The 16,748-nt window shown below is 36.5% G+C and overlaps 1 protein-coding gene across 1 annotated transcript in view; it reads right to left on the minus strand.

Moving 5' to 3' along the window:
* Positions 1 to 16,748, minus strand: part of clu (clustered mitochondria protein homolog) — a 292,499-nt gene that overhangs the window by 124,321 nt on the left and 151,430 nt on the right. Inside the window, exon 23 of the mRNA XM_090370384.1 lies at positions 10,631 to 10,703. Coding sequence (XP_090226510.1) covers positions 10,631 to 10,703 — 73 coding nt within the window. The remainder of the gene's footprint in view (positions 1 to 10,630; positions 10,704 to 16,748) is intronic.

Here is a 16,748-nt window from a genome sequence, read left to right on the forward strand (position 1 = left end):
TGATTCAGTGTTTGCATTAAACTGGTGGTGTGGGGGGGGGGTAAAAACAACAGCCATATATTTGTCAACTTAAGTGTCCTGGCAGAATGTGCTGTACAACAGTCTAAAATCATCAAAATATTCCTTTTTTCTGAAGCCATTCTTCTGTCCACTTTTGATAACCAAGACTGAAATTTTGACTGTAAGCCAAGCGCTTCTATTGGCCTCATAATCACAAGGAAGTTGGTTAAATGCTTTAAAACATCTTGGCTTGGCAAACTTACCAATCACAACTGGGTGTAGTTTTGTACTGCCATCTGAATTGCAGCATAACGGAACAGTGAGTCTTTGTTTACTTAATTTTCCACCATGACATGACTCTCCTCGAACAGCAAATGTTTTGTTTGGCAGCAAATGCAAATTATAAAATAAACCCTGTCTCGTCAAGATTAAAACATCCTTTGCCTCATATTTTTCAAAGATGGACCATACAGAACACAGCCAGTCTGTAGCTTTTTCTTTGTCGACTAATCCAGACTCACCACAAACATTTCGCAAAACTAAGTTATTCCTGTTTTTAAATCTTTGGAGCCAGCCACTGCTGCATTTGAAATTGCTAATCCCATGTTGCTCAGCTAGATAATTTGCCTTTTCTTGCAAAATTGGAACTGATATTGGCAAATTAGATACACGCATTTTGTTGGTACCACTCAAAGTTTTGTTTCAAGCTCCTCGTGTTTTGCACCATGAATTGGTTTCCTGTGTTTTATTACTGCTCCAGTGTCATGCACTCTTCAAGTCTTTTCGGTTTTTCAGTATTGTAGATAAAGTAGGTAAAGGGATGTTGCATTCCTTTGCAATGTCCATTTTGCTTCTTTCCAACCTATCAGTCTCTTGTATAATTTTTAGTTTAATTACCAGGCTTAATTCTGTCTGTCTACGTTTTGTCACCATAACGCTGCTGGATAAGATTTAATATAAACAAATCTTAAATTAATTTAAAGACAAGGTCCGAAAAAGACATCAGCTCAGAAAAAATGGCACAAAAAAATAGATTGATGTACATAATAGCAAAAGACTTTTGAACTGGGGCAACAATTGCAACTGACCTTATTCCCATGGAGAGCTAGGGAGTGCATGTAAACAACTTAGAAAAACCTTTTATTCTTTTGTTAATTTAACAACTCATCCTTCAGAAAGATGTTTTTCAGAGTGCACTTGACACTGTAGCTACCATAAATTGCTTTTGTTTACACAAAACTAATTTCTAACAAGTCACTGCCTTCCTTCGGGAAGTAGGAAGCCAGGTGCAATAATCGGGAAGTTGGCTGTCAAGATTTGTATTGAACATAAAAAAAAAAAAGACTATTTCTCACAGGGCGAAAAAAGAACTTTGTAATACATATTAACTGAATTTTGTAATAAATTAATATATTTACAAAGAAAAGCCTATCCTTTCACAGGGGAATGGTATGTGCTTCATAAACTAGTACTTTCTATAAACAGTTTGTATTAATGAGATTTTACTGTATAACTAAGATAATTATCTCTCCAAATGGAAATTTGATTAATATAATGATTAAAGCACAACACAAAAAATCACTTTAACTAAAGATGCAAAAACAAAACACGCAGCCAACACTTTTACAATAAGCCTCTATTGGCTAAGAGGAAGGACCACATGGTCTGGGCAGAGACAATCGTAAGCACAAAATAAAGTGAAATAAGTAGGCACCGGTAAATATGATCACTGGTTAGTAAAATCAGCTGCTTTATAAAATCATTTTCATATGTTGGGTTATAAGAATCAATTCTGAATGCTTTGATATTTTTCTAAAGCACATTTCTGAAGGTCACTACCATAAAATAATAAAAATATGCAATAAAAATTTGCACTTTCCTATTTACTGGGCCTTTCTGTTAGTCAATCTATTATAAATGGGTAGTAAAATCTAACTTATTGCATTTGCAATAACATGGTTAGCTGGAATTCTGTGGTTTTTATGTTATTATGGTGAAATATGTTTGGCCTTCCATGAATCAATAAAAAAAACAAATAATTTCAGAATCTCCTTTTCATTTCCATTTTTTAAGCTTCATAAACTTACTACGTATCTCACTTGCACATAGTGTTAGTGGCAATTGTGCATGTCGAGTTCTTTGTTACTAATTGCTTATCTTTTTTACCGTTTTAAATTTTACAACAAAAATAAAAAGTCAGTGAACAGAAATAAATTAGTTAGCATACATATAATATTATTACAGTATTAATTAAACTATATATGTAAGCATAAATTTATTTTTAATTTACTAATCTGCGGAAAAAATTCTTCCAATTTTCATGCATCTAACTTTGTTAATTGGTAAGGTAATAAAGTGTAATTTTGTGCTTATTAATATAAATCTTATTATAAATAATATAATATAAAGCTTATTAATATAAACTTTACATTTATAGCTTGTGGATAATATTCCTTCTATATTTGCAGTTTAATAGAATTAAAATTCAATTCATTTCATGATCACAATGACTGGCACTTACTACATGGATGTGGTCTAATAACTGCCTTATACAATGGGATAATCAGCTCCTTATCCCTGCTAGCAAAATACCTGTATATTACTGACAAAACCTCAAGAGCTGTCCTGGTAGCCTGTCTGCACTGCATGGAGAACATCACAAATGATTGCGCAATTGCCAGGTTTTTATCATTTTCCACTACCCGAGAGTACCACACAGTTGGTACATTACCCTGGAGTTACTGCTACCCACATGCAGTACTTTGTATTTTTCAATGTTATTTCTCGGTTCTAGTGTTATTTTTCTAGTTGCCATTTCTCAGCCCATCTGCCTGACTTTTCTAGATCCTGTTAGCATTAGTAGAGGCATATGATGCAAGAAAGCAAGCTTATGCAGCATCAGCCAAAAAAAAAGAAAGAAACACTTCCACTTCACCCCTCTGTTCGTTCGAAATACCTGTCCAGCTGAGCCTTAAACTTATTTAGGCTATCAACTTCCACAACAAGCGATGGAAGTCTGTTCCACCAACCAACTACCCGCTGGCTAAAGGCAAATTTCCGCACATCTATCCTACATCTGTCTTTCCTCAATTTGAATTTATGCACTCTCAGGTGATTATTCTGAGCAAGAGGAAGAATCCCATCAGCATTGAGCATGCTCGAACCATTCAAGACTTTATACACCTCTATCAGTTCACCTCCCCGGTGGCTAGTCTCCAGACACTGTAATTTGCAAAACTTAAGCCTTTCTTCAAAAGAGCAACCCTTTGTTCCATTCACTAATCTTGTTGCCCTTCTCTGTACTCGTTCCAGCAGCTCTACATCCTTCTTGAAATGAGGCCTCCAGACCTGTATACAGTACTCTAGGTGTGGCCTGACCATTGCTTTATAAAAGGGAATAATCACCTCCTTATCCCTGCTAAAAAATTCCTGTATATCATTGACAAGACACCATGAGCTACTCTTGCAACCAGTCTGCACTGCTCAGAGAACTTCATATCTGCCTGCACCATTACCCCCAGGTCCTTTTCATTCTCTACGACTGTCAGTGTAGTACCACAGAGTTCATACGTTGCTCTGGGATTGCTGTTTCCCATATGTAGCACTTTACATTTGTCAATGTTAAACTTCATTTGCCACCTCTCAGCCCATCTCCCCAACCTTTCCAGATCCTGTTGCAGCAACATAGTCAGTAGTGTCCTTAACAACCCTGCTAACCTTTGTATCATCTGCAAACTTGGACATTAAGCTTGATATACCATCATCAATATCATTTATAAATACAGAAAACAACAATGGACCCAACACTGAACCCTGACGGATTCCACTAATAACATTAGTCCACGATGAGCAGTGTCCATTGATTTACCGCTCTGTCTTCTCCCCCTCAACCACCCCTTTATCCATAGCAGCAATTTGCCTCCAATGCCACACTGCTCCAAATTGTGCAGCAGTCTTCCATGTGCAACAGTATCAAAAGCCTTTCTAAGATCCAAGTATATAATATCAAAGTTATTCCATGCATCCAGTTCTTTTGTGACTGCATCATAGTATCCAATCAAATTGGTCAGGCAAGACTTTCCCTTAACAAAACCATGCTGTGTCCGAGATATCACTGAAGTCTTGTCTAGATGATCCTAGAAGATGCAGTGCTTCTTTAACCAGTGCCTCCATTAATTTTCCTGGAACAGAAGTTAAACTCACAGGTCTATAATTACTTTTGTCAGCCTTTGATCCTCCTTTGTGAATTGGGGTCACATTTGCACATCTCCAGTCTATGGGTACCTCCCCTGAGTCCAAGGAAGCTCTCATAATTATGGCTAAGGGTTTGCTTACTTCCTTTGCTGCCTCCTTTAATATAACTGGATAGATCCCATCCACCCCAGGTGCCTTTCTTGTGTTTATCTTCAACAATTTCTCCTCCACTTTACTCTCAGTTATTACAAGATCATCTAGCTCACTGCCAGTGTTTACTTCATCTATGGCATTCCCCTTCCTGAATAACTCCTCATGTGTGAATGTAGATGCAAAATACTCATTTAGTTTGTTAGCCACCTGAGCAGGATCCTCAACTATTTAACCATCAATATCCAGTGGACCAATCTGATTCATCCACTTCCTTTTAGCTTATATAGGTAAAGAACTCTTTTCTGTTTTTCTTTGCATCCTTTGCCAAGGATTTCTCATAATCTGCCTTTGCCTGCCTAATCTCCTTTGTGACTTGCTTACAGACCAGCTTATATCTATCATAGGCTTCCATGTCACCCATTAATTTTTATGTATCCCATGCATTTTTCTTCTCTGCCATATGTCTGAGCAGTGCAGACGAGCTGCAAGAGTAGCTCATGGTGTCTTGTCAATGATATACAGGAATTTTTCTAGCAGGGATAAGGAGGTGATTATTCCCTTGTATAAGGCAATGGTTAGGCCACATCTTTAATACTGTATACAGGTCTGGAGGCCTCATTTCAAGAAGGATGTAGAGCTGCTGGAACGAGTACAGAGAAGGGCAACAAGATTAGTGAATGGAACAAAGGGTTGCTCTTTTGAAGAAAGGCTTAAGTTTTGCAAATTACAGTGTCTGGAGACTAGGCACCGGCGAGGTGATCTGATAGAGGTGTATAAGGCTTTGAATGGTTTGAGCATGCTCAATGCCAATGGGATTCTTCATCTTGCTCAGAATAATCACCTCAGAGGGCATAAATTCAAATTGAGGAAGGACGGATGTCGGATAGATGTGCGGAAATTTGCCTTTGGCCAGCGGGTGGTTGGTTGGTGGAACCGACTTCCATCACTTGTTGTTGAAGTTGATAGCCTAAACAAATTTAAAGCTCAACTGGAGAGGTATTTCGAACGAACGGAGGGGTGAAACGGGAGTGGTTTTTTTTTTTTTTTTTTTTGGCTGATGCTGAATAAGCTTGCTTTCTTGCATCATATGCCTCTACTAATGCTAATGTCGCATTAATTCATCTGACATTCATTTAGGCCTAAACCTAGGCTTTAGTTGGTATGTAAAGCCTAGTAGCTTCCAAGATAAGTTCTTTGAATGCTTCCCATTTTGAATTTGCTGTTGGTAACATCATCAGTTGGTCCCACTGTGTAGAATTTAAATACTGTCTCAGACCATCATAGTGACCTTTATGAAAGCAAAAACCCTTCCCTTTACCCCTGATGGTAGTTACCTCTGAGTAAATCCCATGTCAGCACACTGTGATCACTGTCACCTCCACCACCTAGTGGTTCCTTTATCTGCAGATTCTTAATGCATGAAGAATCACTACTGATAATCAAATCAAGAATATTACTCCCTCTAGTTGCCTCCCGAACATGCTGATGTAGAAAACAATCATCCAATAAATCCACAAAAGCCTTGATAGTGTGTGAGTGACCAAACCACAAATTCCAGTCAATATCTGGGAAATTAAAATTTCCCCATTATAAGACTCTGATTTACTGGCCCACTATTTCCCTGTACAGTTTCTTATTATACTCATCAGAGTCATTAGGCCTATAGCACACTCCTACTCTCAATTTGATCTCCCAATGTCACACCAAACTGACTCGACACTGCACTGTCCAGCGATGTCGACTGGCTTCACTTTCTTTGATTTTGTGTGTTTCTTAACTAATAGCATAACCTCTCCTCCTCCTTATCCTGTCTATCCTTTCTGTACACATTGTACTCCCCAAATTCCAGTTCTGCATTCCTTATATCTGTGTGATACCACGTCTCTGATATCCCAACAATATCCCACCTTTGATGCTTTGAGCAATACCTCAAATTCATTTATCAAATTCCTAGCATTGGTGTACATGCAAGTATACATGCATGTGTTCCTATTCTTAGCTACCCTAACACAACCCATGTGTTTACTTGCACCGCAATGACTCCCAGCAGTCTCTGAAATATACTGTATCTTGTTTTCCAGGCTTCTGCTCATTCCAATAGAAGCAGTGCAAGAATCACTTCTCACCTCTGCCAGTGGCTACTGTTAATCTATTAGTCCTTGTATCCCCCCCAAGCTAGCAGTTTTCCGACCCACCTAAAACTGCCTCGATAGCATCAGCAAATATCCTTGCATCCTTTCTATTTAAGTATATCCCATCCCTGCAAGAAGCAGTCTCTCCTGTTAACAAGTACAGACCAGGCTGAAAAATATTCTATCCCTTGAGCCTTGCACAATCTTTCCAGGGCCAAATTGATCGACAAGGCTCTCATCATATAATAGTGACTGTTGCAGTCACTACTGTCATTAACAACCATACCAACCTTTGTATCAACTGCAAACTTTGCCATTAAGCGTAATGTAACTTCATCAATATCATTGATAAATACAGAAAACAACAATGGGCATCATACTTCCCCTCATTCTATGGAATGGGGCATGTAAACAGTTTCTCTGAAGTCTTATTTAACGAGAATAAAAAAAAACAAAACAAATATTAGCGATCATTTCCACTCCAGTGCATGCATTATAAAATATATCAGTGTCAGGTTAAGGCCAAACCTTTGAAGTCTAATGCTGTAGAACTAATACTGAGGTCCCTTTTGTGAGTGAAATGCGGTAAATTTCATCAAAGTCCAGTTCTGTGACAAACAAATTGCCTGCTTGCACTGCCACTTCATGCTAGTGGAACTGTTATTAATTATGTGGTACTATGCCTGTGAGTTGGAAGTGACCATCCAAGTGTGATCAACCAAGGGTCAAGGGTAATGGTTGCCACACCCTTGAATATAGAAATTGCTACCCTTCTGTGGCACTAAGCAATATTTTTAACTATCAGCTATTGTATTATAATCACTTTGCTTAATTAAGGTTTAAATGTGAAAAACCATGATTGGTCTCCAAAGCAAAGCTCTGGCATCTCCATATCTCTACTGTCATGATAGCCTTTTAATGTCAGTACGAACCATGTCGTTTGAGGTTATGTTGAGCATCATGGCAGGATCAATATTCCTTACATTGAGGATGGCAGTGTAGGAGGCAGATGGCTATGCTTCAGACTGGTTTAATTTTAACTGTGGGATATTCCAATAATTTATTGTAGAACTACTGACTGAATTTCATAACTGAAATTCAAGGTGTAGAGGTGCACAATGTCAAAATCTGCAATGAAGTGAAAATTGGAAGGATGGTTCATGATCAGCACAAACGAGTGCATCTTCTGGATGATTCAGATGAGCATCAAGGATATTGAGAAAAGGGACAGCTATATTTTAATACAGAAAAATGCTATTACCTTGAAAAATCAAGAGAATAGCAACCCCAAAATAATGCATACTTGACATGGTAGAAGAAAGAGATCTAGGAGTTATGATACAGGTGGGTATTAACTTCTCCATTTTTTTTTTATGAAAACCCCAAACACGAGAAGTATTAGAACATATAGTACTTAGCACCATGCATGGGTTAGAGATTGAGAAGATATTTGTTGACATTAGACTTGAACTTCTGTAGATTGTAATTTTCAGGAAATACGTATGAAGGAAGGCTGTTCCAGAAAATGGCAATTGAATGAATAAATGAGGAAGATTAAAAGTCAGTTCTGTGACTTTGAAGTTGGACAGTAAATGAATGTTGGCTGGTGGTGGCATGTGTTCGGACTGTTTTGAAAGAGTGCAGGAATTATAGAAGCCAATTCAGAATAACAGTGCCCATGGAAGTATCTGTAGAAAAGGCATGCAGTAGAAACAGTACGTCTATGAGACAGAGTGAAGAGAGACTGTTAGAGATGAGTCATTAATTAACCTAACTGCCTCTTCTGAATGGAATCTAGAAGCCTGAGAGAGGTTTTGGGGGCACTGCCCCAGATGTGGGAACAATATTCCATGGTAGGGTAGATTTGCGATTTGTACAGAATGAACAGCTGTTTGGAAGAAGAGTAATGCCAAGAGTGAAAGAGAAAATCAAGTTTTTTTAGATGCAAAGGAAGCAATATTTGTAATTTGCTTGTGGCAAGAGAGATGTCACCCAAATATCAGTTCCACCAGCATTTTAAACCCAGTTAGCAAGTACAGCTTGTCTGGCATATCTGAGAGAATTGTCTGCGACAACCTCAAGGACCATGCAGCATATATAGCAAGGAGAGCCTATGGTGTCCTATGAATGATATCGTGAACATTATCTTGTAAGATAGAAAGGTCATAATTCCACTGCAGAAGTGCAACTGTAAGATTGCACTTGCAAACCCAACAAAGCTTTTTGAATGGGCCAAAGACTAGCAACCTAATTGGTGAGATCTGCAAAAAAGTGCCCATTTATGAAAGAAAAATTTCATATATGTCGGATACAGAGCTTGGCAACTTACTTCAGACAGGGAATAGTAAAATAAAATTAAATGAATTCTACTGAAATAACCACTTTTCCCATAAATGTAAATTATGGAGAAAGTTGTTTAGACTGTATTATAGAATTTGTTTAGTCAGTTCCTTTGTTAATTATTGAATAAATAATTGGCTAAATTCAAAGTTCAGCTGGATAATTACCTACACAAAGAGAGAAACACAAGTAGATTTTCTTTTTTTATATAAAAAGAAAGTTATTTTTACTGTTTATTTATTATTTTATATATAATATATATATATATATATATATATATATAATATTTTTTTTTTTTTGCTAGTGCAGCAAAATCCTGAAGCTTCCTTTCACCATATGGATACTATCAATTCAAATATCACATTCAAGTAGTCTTACACCTTAACTGCATCGGTGCATCATAAATAATTATTAAATTAAATTAAATTAAAATAAACCTCCAAAAAATTTCCTAATTCAGTTTACAAATACATGTGGTCTCCATCCCGATTTCAGTAATATCCATTTCCATCTATGATCTGCAAAAAACCACTTAATTTTTTTGAGAGAATCTGAATTCTCAGTAGCCTCAACTCATCTACTCTAAATATTTCTTCTGGAAAAGGTGGAATACGAGAAATCAATGGCTTTATTAAAATGCTAATAATAGATCCTATTAATATTTTCTACAATTCCTTCCACTTTAAATTGGTACCCGTGTATCGGTCCACTCTGATATTTCTTTCTAGAGACTTCATCTAGAATTTGATCTCTTTTGGCTCAAAATCTCTTTGGTTCTAGAGTCAAGTAATTTTCCACGGTAATTTTAAAGCTCAACTCCAACTCAAAAAATCAAAACTCCAAAGTTTTGATTTTCTGATTGTACAGAACCAGGTGGAAGAGACATTGAGGGTTTTGCTATTAAGAATTACCTCAACTTTTTCATTTACCTACAAAAACTAAATAAATAATCCTAATCGCGCACAACACCTGATATATAAATCAGATCACAACCTGTGGATGATCCCTTCTCCTTGGCCATTCTCAATTCCATGCCTGGAATCACAAACACATGAAATGGAATAATTCACATAATTTCTATTCCTCATTTCATTGGTTGGCATGCCATTTTAACAATTTTGTGATCCTCGTACTTACTCAGATCATGCCAGTGAAATTCTGAGGAACAAAATCCTTTATTTCACCCTGAACTTGCATACTTTATCTAAACCATGGTTTTCCAATAAATATGCTAAGGCTATTCACTTTTGGTATGTACTAAAATCTCCATCATCCTCTGCCTACATCAAAACTTGCAACAGTTGTGGATAAATTATTAATAAATCTAAACTATTTTGAAAAGCTAAAGGCAAGACAGTTGCTTTTGTCCAAATAGTAGTTATGGTTTCTTGCTAATGCTGTTGGCTGAAACTTCTGCCCATCCACACTTCTACCTCTGTTACACTCTAATAGTTAAAGTCATCCTCATCTTTTAAAGAGGAAGCTGACTACTAGCATCTTACTCTTGAGTTCACTATCTTGGTAAGCTTCCTCCTACCATTCTAAAGACATTCAGAATTGTAGGAGGAAAAGGTCTATCCTTTCTACTTCTGTCCTTTGGAGCAACTTTCTTTTGTATATATTTCTGAAAATTACAACTCAAAATAAAAAAAAAGTAATACAACCAGATATATTTACATAATTAAAATTACTATGACTTTGTAAGCAAATATTTCTTTTGTATGAAAAGTTGAAATAAGAGTACTTGCCTATCTTAATTAAGTTTGTTTAAATTAATTAACACTTATTTAAAACATTTAACTAACACTTACTGCAATGTATTCCAATTGAGGGCTCTTGAGTAGCAAATCTACAATCTTGCCCAGATAACGGATGTTGGTACCTCTGTGGGAAAGAATAAACCATTAATAGTTATCTAAATATATCATTCTCTCACAAATTATAACCATCCAGGCAGCCATGATTTACAAAAATATCCAAATAGTACTACTTATTAAATAACATTATTTAATGTTTACCTAAAATTATTCTTGAACAGCTTTTTTTTTTTTTTTTTTTTCATGTAATTTAGCTCACCCATAGTCTTTTTTATAATAAAGATATAATCATCTGAAATTTTTATAGGAAATTGTAAAACTAAGTGGATTTTCTAATAATAATTTCATGCCAAATTATATGGTTCACATATCTCATAAAACATTAAATTCAAATGTGGTTTCCCCCACTTCATTTAAAGGTTAATGTATATTTTAGTATACATAGACCACACCCTTTTATCCATTTTTAGCCCAACATAGACCACCCTTTTATCCATTTTTAACAACTTAACTTTAGTACCAGGAAAACTGCTAGCTTGGGGGAGATTCACAAACAAAGATTAAAGGTAACCACAAGCAGAGGTGAAGGTGATTTTTGCACAACTTCTATTAGAATAAGTAGCAACCAGGAGCGAGGGGTGCTGGGGGTTTCAGGGACTGATGGCAGTCATCGTGAAACAGGTGGGTATATGGGATGTGTCAGGGTAACTAGGAATAGGTGCATGTATACCAATGTTAGAAGTATAGTAAATAAATTTGATGAATTTGAAGTGTTGGTAAAGACATCAAAGGCAATATATATTGCTGGGATATCAGAGACGTGATGTCACACTGATATTAGGAATGCAGAATTGGAATTTGGGGAGTACAATGTGGACAGAAAGGATAGAAAGGGAGGGGTGTCATGCTGTTAATTAAGAAAAACAAAATCAAAAGAAGTGCTTCCAGTTGATATATATATATATATATGAACAGTGCACTGTTGAGTCAGTTTGATGTGACATAAGCACTGAGAAAGCAAAAATAAGAGTAGGAGTGTGTTATAGGCCTAATGACTCGAATTAGTACAATGAACAATTGTGCAGAGAAATAGAGTGGGCAAGTAAATCAGAATGTCTTATAATGGGGGATTTTAACTTCCAGGATATTGACTGAAACTTGTGGGTTGGTCACTCATACACAAGTAAGATTTGTGGATTTATTGGATGATTGTTTTCTGCAGCAGCATGTTCAAGGGGCAACCAGAAAGGGTAATACCGTTGATGTGGTTATCAGCAGTGATCATTTGTGTATTAAGAATTTGCAGATAAAAGAACCACTAGGTGGTAGTGATCACAGTGTACTGATGTGGGATTTACTTAAAGATATAATTACCATCACGGGTAAAGGAAAGGGTTTTTGCTTCCGTAAAGGTGATACAGTGGTCTCAGACAGTTTTTAAATTCTGTATGGGATCAACTGACGATGTTACTATCAGTAAATTCTAAGTGGGAAGCATTCAAGGAATTAATCATGGAAGCTACTAAAAGTTTCATAACTATTAAGAAATATTGTTCAAGGTTTAGGCCTAAATGGTTATCAAATGAACTAACGAGACTCGTGACAGAGAAGAAAAATGGATGGGATGTTTATAAATTATCAAAGACTTAGAAGCCATGGCAGATATAATTTAATCTGTAATCAGGTCACAAAGGAAGTTAGGCAGACAAAGGCAGATTACGAAAACTCTTTGGCAAAGGATGCTAAGAAAAACAGCAAGGATTTCTTTACTTTACATAAACTCTAAAAGAAAGGGGCTGAATCTGATTGGTCCACTTGATATCGATGGTTCAACTGTTGATCCTGCTCAGATAGCAAAAACTGAATGAGTATTTCGCATCTACATTCACACATGAGTTAAGGTTTGAAAATGGCATAAGGTTATCAAATTGTAGCAGTAATAACTGAGAGCAAAGTGGAGGAGAAATTGTTGAAGTTAGAAAGGCACCTGGGGTGGATGGAATCTATTCAGTTATATTAAAGGAGGCAGCAAAGCAACTAAACAAACCCTTAGCCATAATTATGAGAGCATCCTTGGACTCAGGGGAGGTCCCACGGAAGGAAGATGTGCAAATGTATCCCCAATTCACAAAGGGGGATCGAAGAGTGACACGAATAATTACAGACCAGTTAGTTTAACTTCTGTTTCGGGTAAAATAATGGAGTCACTGGTTAAAGATGCATTACAGGATCATCTAGACAAGACTGCAGCAATAATTCAGACACGGCATGGGTTTGTTAAGGGAAAGTCTTGTCTGACAAATTTGATTGGATATTATGGTGTGGTTACAAAGGAACTGGATGCGAAAAATAATTTTGATATCATATATTTGGATTTCAGGAAAGCTTTTGACACTGTTGCGCATGGAAGACTATTGTACAAATTGGAGCAGAATGGTATTAAGGATAAGCTGCTACAATGGATAAAAGGATGGTTGAGTGGGAGAAGACAGAGGGAGTTAATCAATGGGTGCTGCTTTTCATGGACTAATATTATTAGTGGAGTCCCCAGGGTTTGGTGTTGGGCCCACTGTTGTTTTGTATATTTATCAATGATATTGATGAAGGTATATCACGCTTAGTGTCGAAGTTTGCAGATGATACAAAGGTTGGCAGGGTTGTTAATGACAGTAATGGCAGTGTGCTACTGCAACAGGATTTAGAAAATTTGGGCAGATGGGCTAAGAAGTGGCAACTGAAGTTTAACCTTGACAAATGCAAAGTACTGCATATGGGTAGAAGTAACACCAGAGAAACATACCAACTGTGTTGTGCTACACTTAAGATGGTAGAAAATGAAAAAGACATGGGAGTAATTATGCAGTCAGGCTGCCAAGACAGGTCATGGGGTTTTGTCAATGATATATAGGAATTTTGCTAGCAGGGAAAGGAGGTGATTGTCCCACTGTATAAGGAAATGGTCAGGACTTGAGTACTGCGTACAGGTCTGGAGGCCTGATTTTAGGAAGGATGTAGATTTGCTTGAGTGTGTACAGAGAAGGGTAACAAGGGTGAGGGGGAATGAAGGGATCCTATTACCAAGAGAGGTTGAAGTTCTGCAAATTGTAGTGGCTGGAGACTAGGCACCTGTGCGGTGATCTGATTGAGGTGTATAAGGCCTTAAATGGGTTGAGCACTCTGAATTCTGATGGGACCCTTTAACTTGTTCAGATTACACACCTAAGGGAGCATAAATTCAAATTAAGAAAAGACAGCTGTAGAATAGATGTGTGGAAATTTGCATTTAGCCAGCGTTTTGTCTAGTTTTGCTGGAACAAACTTCAAATTGTTGTGGAAGTTGATAGGTTAAAGAAATTTAAGGAGGAACTGGACAGGCATTTGGAGGGAATGGTGTGATTTTTTTTTTTTTGGCTGATGGTACATATGATGAAAGAAAGCATACACTTGCTTTCTTGCATCACACGCCACTACTACTACTACCATACTGCTCCAATTTGTACAATATTTTCCCATGCACAACAGTGTGAAAAGCTTTTCTGAAATCCAAGAATGATATCAAAATTATTTTTTGCATCTAGTTCCTTTGTAATCACATCATAGTATCCAATCAAATGTCAGACAAGACATTCTCTTAAACCCATGCTGCATCTGATTACTGCAGTCTTGTCTGGATGATATTGCAATGCATCTTTAACCAATGACTCCATTATTTTACCCAGAACAGAAGTTAAACTAACTGGTTTGTAATTACTCTTGTCACCCTTAGATCCCCCTTTGTGAACTGGGGATACATTTGCACATCTTTAGTCTGTGGGGACTTCCCGAGTCCAAGGATGCTGTCATAATTATGGCTAAGGGTTTGATTAGTTCCTTTGCTGCCTCCTTTAATACAACAGGATAGATCCCATCAACTTGAGATGCCTTTCTTATGTTTAACTTCAACAATTTCTTCTCCACTTTGCTCTCAGTTATTACAAAATCATTAAGCACCCTGTTACAGTTTGATAAACATCTGGCTCTCTCCTTCTTGAATAATCCCCCATGTGTGAATGTAGATGCAAAATACTCATTCAATTTATCAGCTATCTGAGCAGGATCATGAGCAGTCGAACTATTGATATCAAGTGGACCAATCTGATTCATCTCCGCTAAATTGTCACACAGGTGACTCTAAAGGATATCTTGGAAACTCTAGTATCAAACTATTACTAATTGAAAGTTGAATGATTTCATAACCTAAAAGGAAATGGGGAATATTACATTGGTCAAAAGTGAATAATGTAGCAGCAGCTGACAGAATCTAGCCAATTATATTAAAGGGAGCAAAAAAGAGGTCATCACAGCCTAGTTACTGAGCATTGAATTTTAAACTAGGTCAAGTTAATGATAAGAAGTTAAGGAATTTTTAATGTGAGTGTGCATATTTATTCCATTAAATTTCCCTGGTTTCATGGCTATTTTCCATAGGATTTGTTCTGTGATTCCAATGTGAAATGGTTGGTTTAGGTTTAAGGAAGCTTGAATTTATTTATTTGGTTGCAGTATCAAAGTTTTGGAGTTTTTTAATCTCAAAGTAACCTTGGCAAAATAAAACTGTTCTGTTTTATTTGAAATTAAACAGAGTTTCTAGAATGTTGTAGAAGGTTAGGTCAAGGAACATTAACTACACTTTTCATTAATTCGTGCTAATTTTAATACTGCAAAGGAAAACTGCATTTCAAGAATATATCACTAAAAAAGCTGTTAAAGATAAGAGTTTAATAGAAGATCTAATACTTCTTTTGACTTGTAAGAGTGAACAAGGTTTGAAATCTGCTCCCTACTGGTTTGACTACAATTTTGATAATTGAATATCTCTGGACTGTTGTTCCCTTGCATGTGTGGGGTTTCAAATGTATCTTTCATAAAATTATGAGAAAACCTGCCTGTAGCAGAAGAGTAAACAGTTGGGATAAACTCTCAGCTAGTCATTCTGAGATGGGTTTTCTGAATTTATAGAGAAATTAGACAAATAATAAGAAGAGATACCAAAGGTTATGCAGGCTATATTTAATATGGGCTTTCTTAGGCAGATGCTTGCATCATTTGCTAACTAAAATCACAGAATAACACCACAAATTAAAGGCCATCTATCTGCCTACAATCCCAAATGAAAAAAAGCCATTAATATGCTTCAGTCAGCAATGGAATTAAAATACCCCTAGACCTTTCGACACAGCTGACAAGCAATAAAATCACTACACCAAAGAAGCCCTTTTATTCCAGTTATCTTATGAAACAAAATTTACTTCACTCAGACAAATTAAAAAAGTAATTTTGTAACTAAATGCAGAAGACTTAGATAATATGATAAGATTAATACAATTACAGGTAACCTCCACTTAACACGAAGAATGCATTCCTGGAAAATTTCACACTAAGTGAAAATTCATGTTCAATGGGGGGCAGTGTTCAATTTAAAGTAAAAATATACTATCAGCATACTTTATTTTTTTTTATTTACTATTAAAGAAATAAGAAAATGACAAAGATTTATAAATTGTACATATTTTTTAAGGGTATATATGTATGTACCTTAGAACACACATATATACTTGTATTATAAAGTGAATCCAGGGCAGACCACTTGGCACTGTCTTCATTTATCATTCAAATACACTGGGTAAGTCATTTTCAAAGCCAGGGTAGTCATGTATAATTGTGGATATAGTTGCTACAAAAACCTCTACAGAATGGAGAGAATTCATTCCAGGTATCAATAATATCAGAGATTGCCTTCATAATAGAGAAATTTTTCCATGTCCCACATGTTGCCTATCCTTGTAATCAGTAATTCTTTAATGATGAAACTATATATGTACAATCATTTCAAGAAAACACTGAAAAGACAACCGCTCTTCATGCAAACTTTGCAGCAAACCACAGGATGGTGATAGTGAATTTGCATGTAAGAAGCCTAATTCAGAGGGATCATCCAATCAACACTCATCTGCAACTGCCTGCCAAAATTTTTGCATAAAAACATTTGCTTTTTAATTTTTTGAAATATAAACTACATTATAATGAATTTGTGTTGGCTGAGGGCTGTAAGTGTGTCTGGGGGGGGGGGGGG

Source organism: Mastigoproctus giganteus, chromosome 3 (assembly GCF_048544385.1).
Source record: "Mastigoproctus giganteus isolate SK-2022 chromosome 3, ASM4854438v1, whole genome shotgun sequence".
NCBI classification, from domain to species: Eukaryota; Metazoa; Arthropoda; class Arachnida; order Uropygi; family Thelyphonidae; genus Mastigoproctus; species Mastigoproctus giganteus.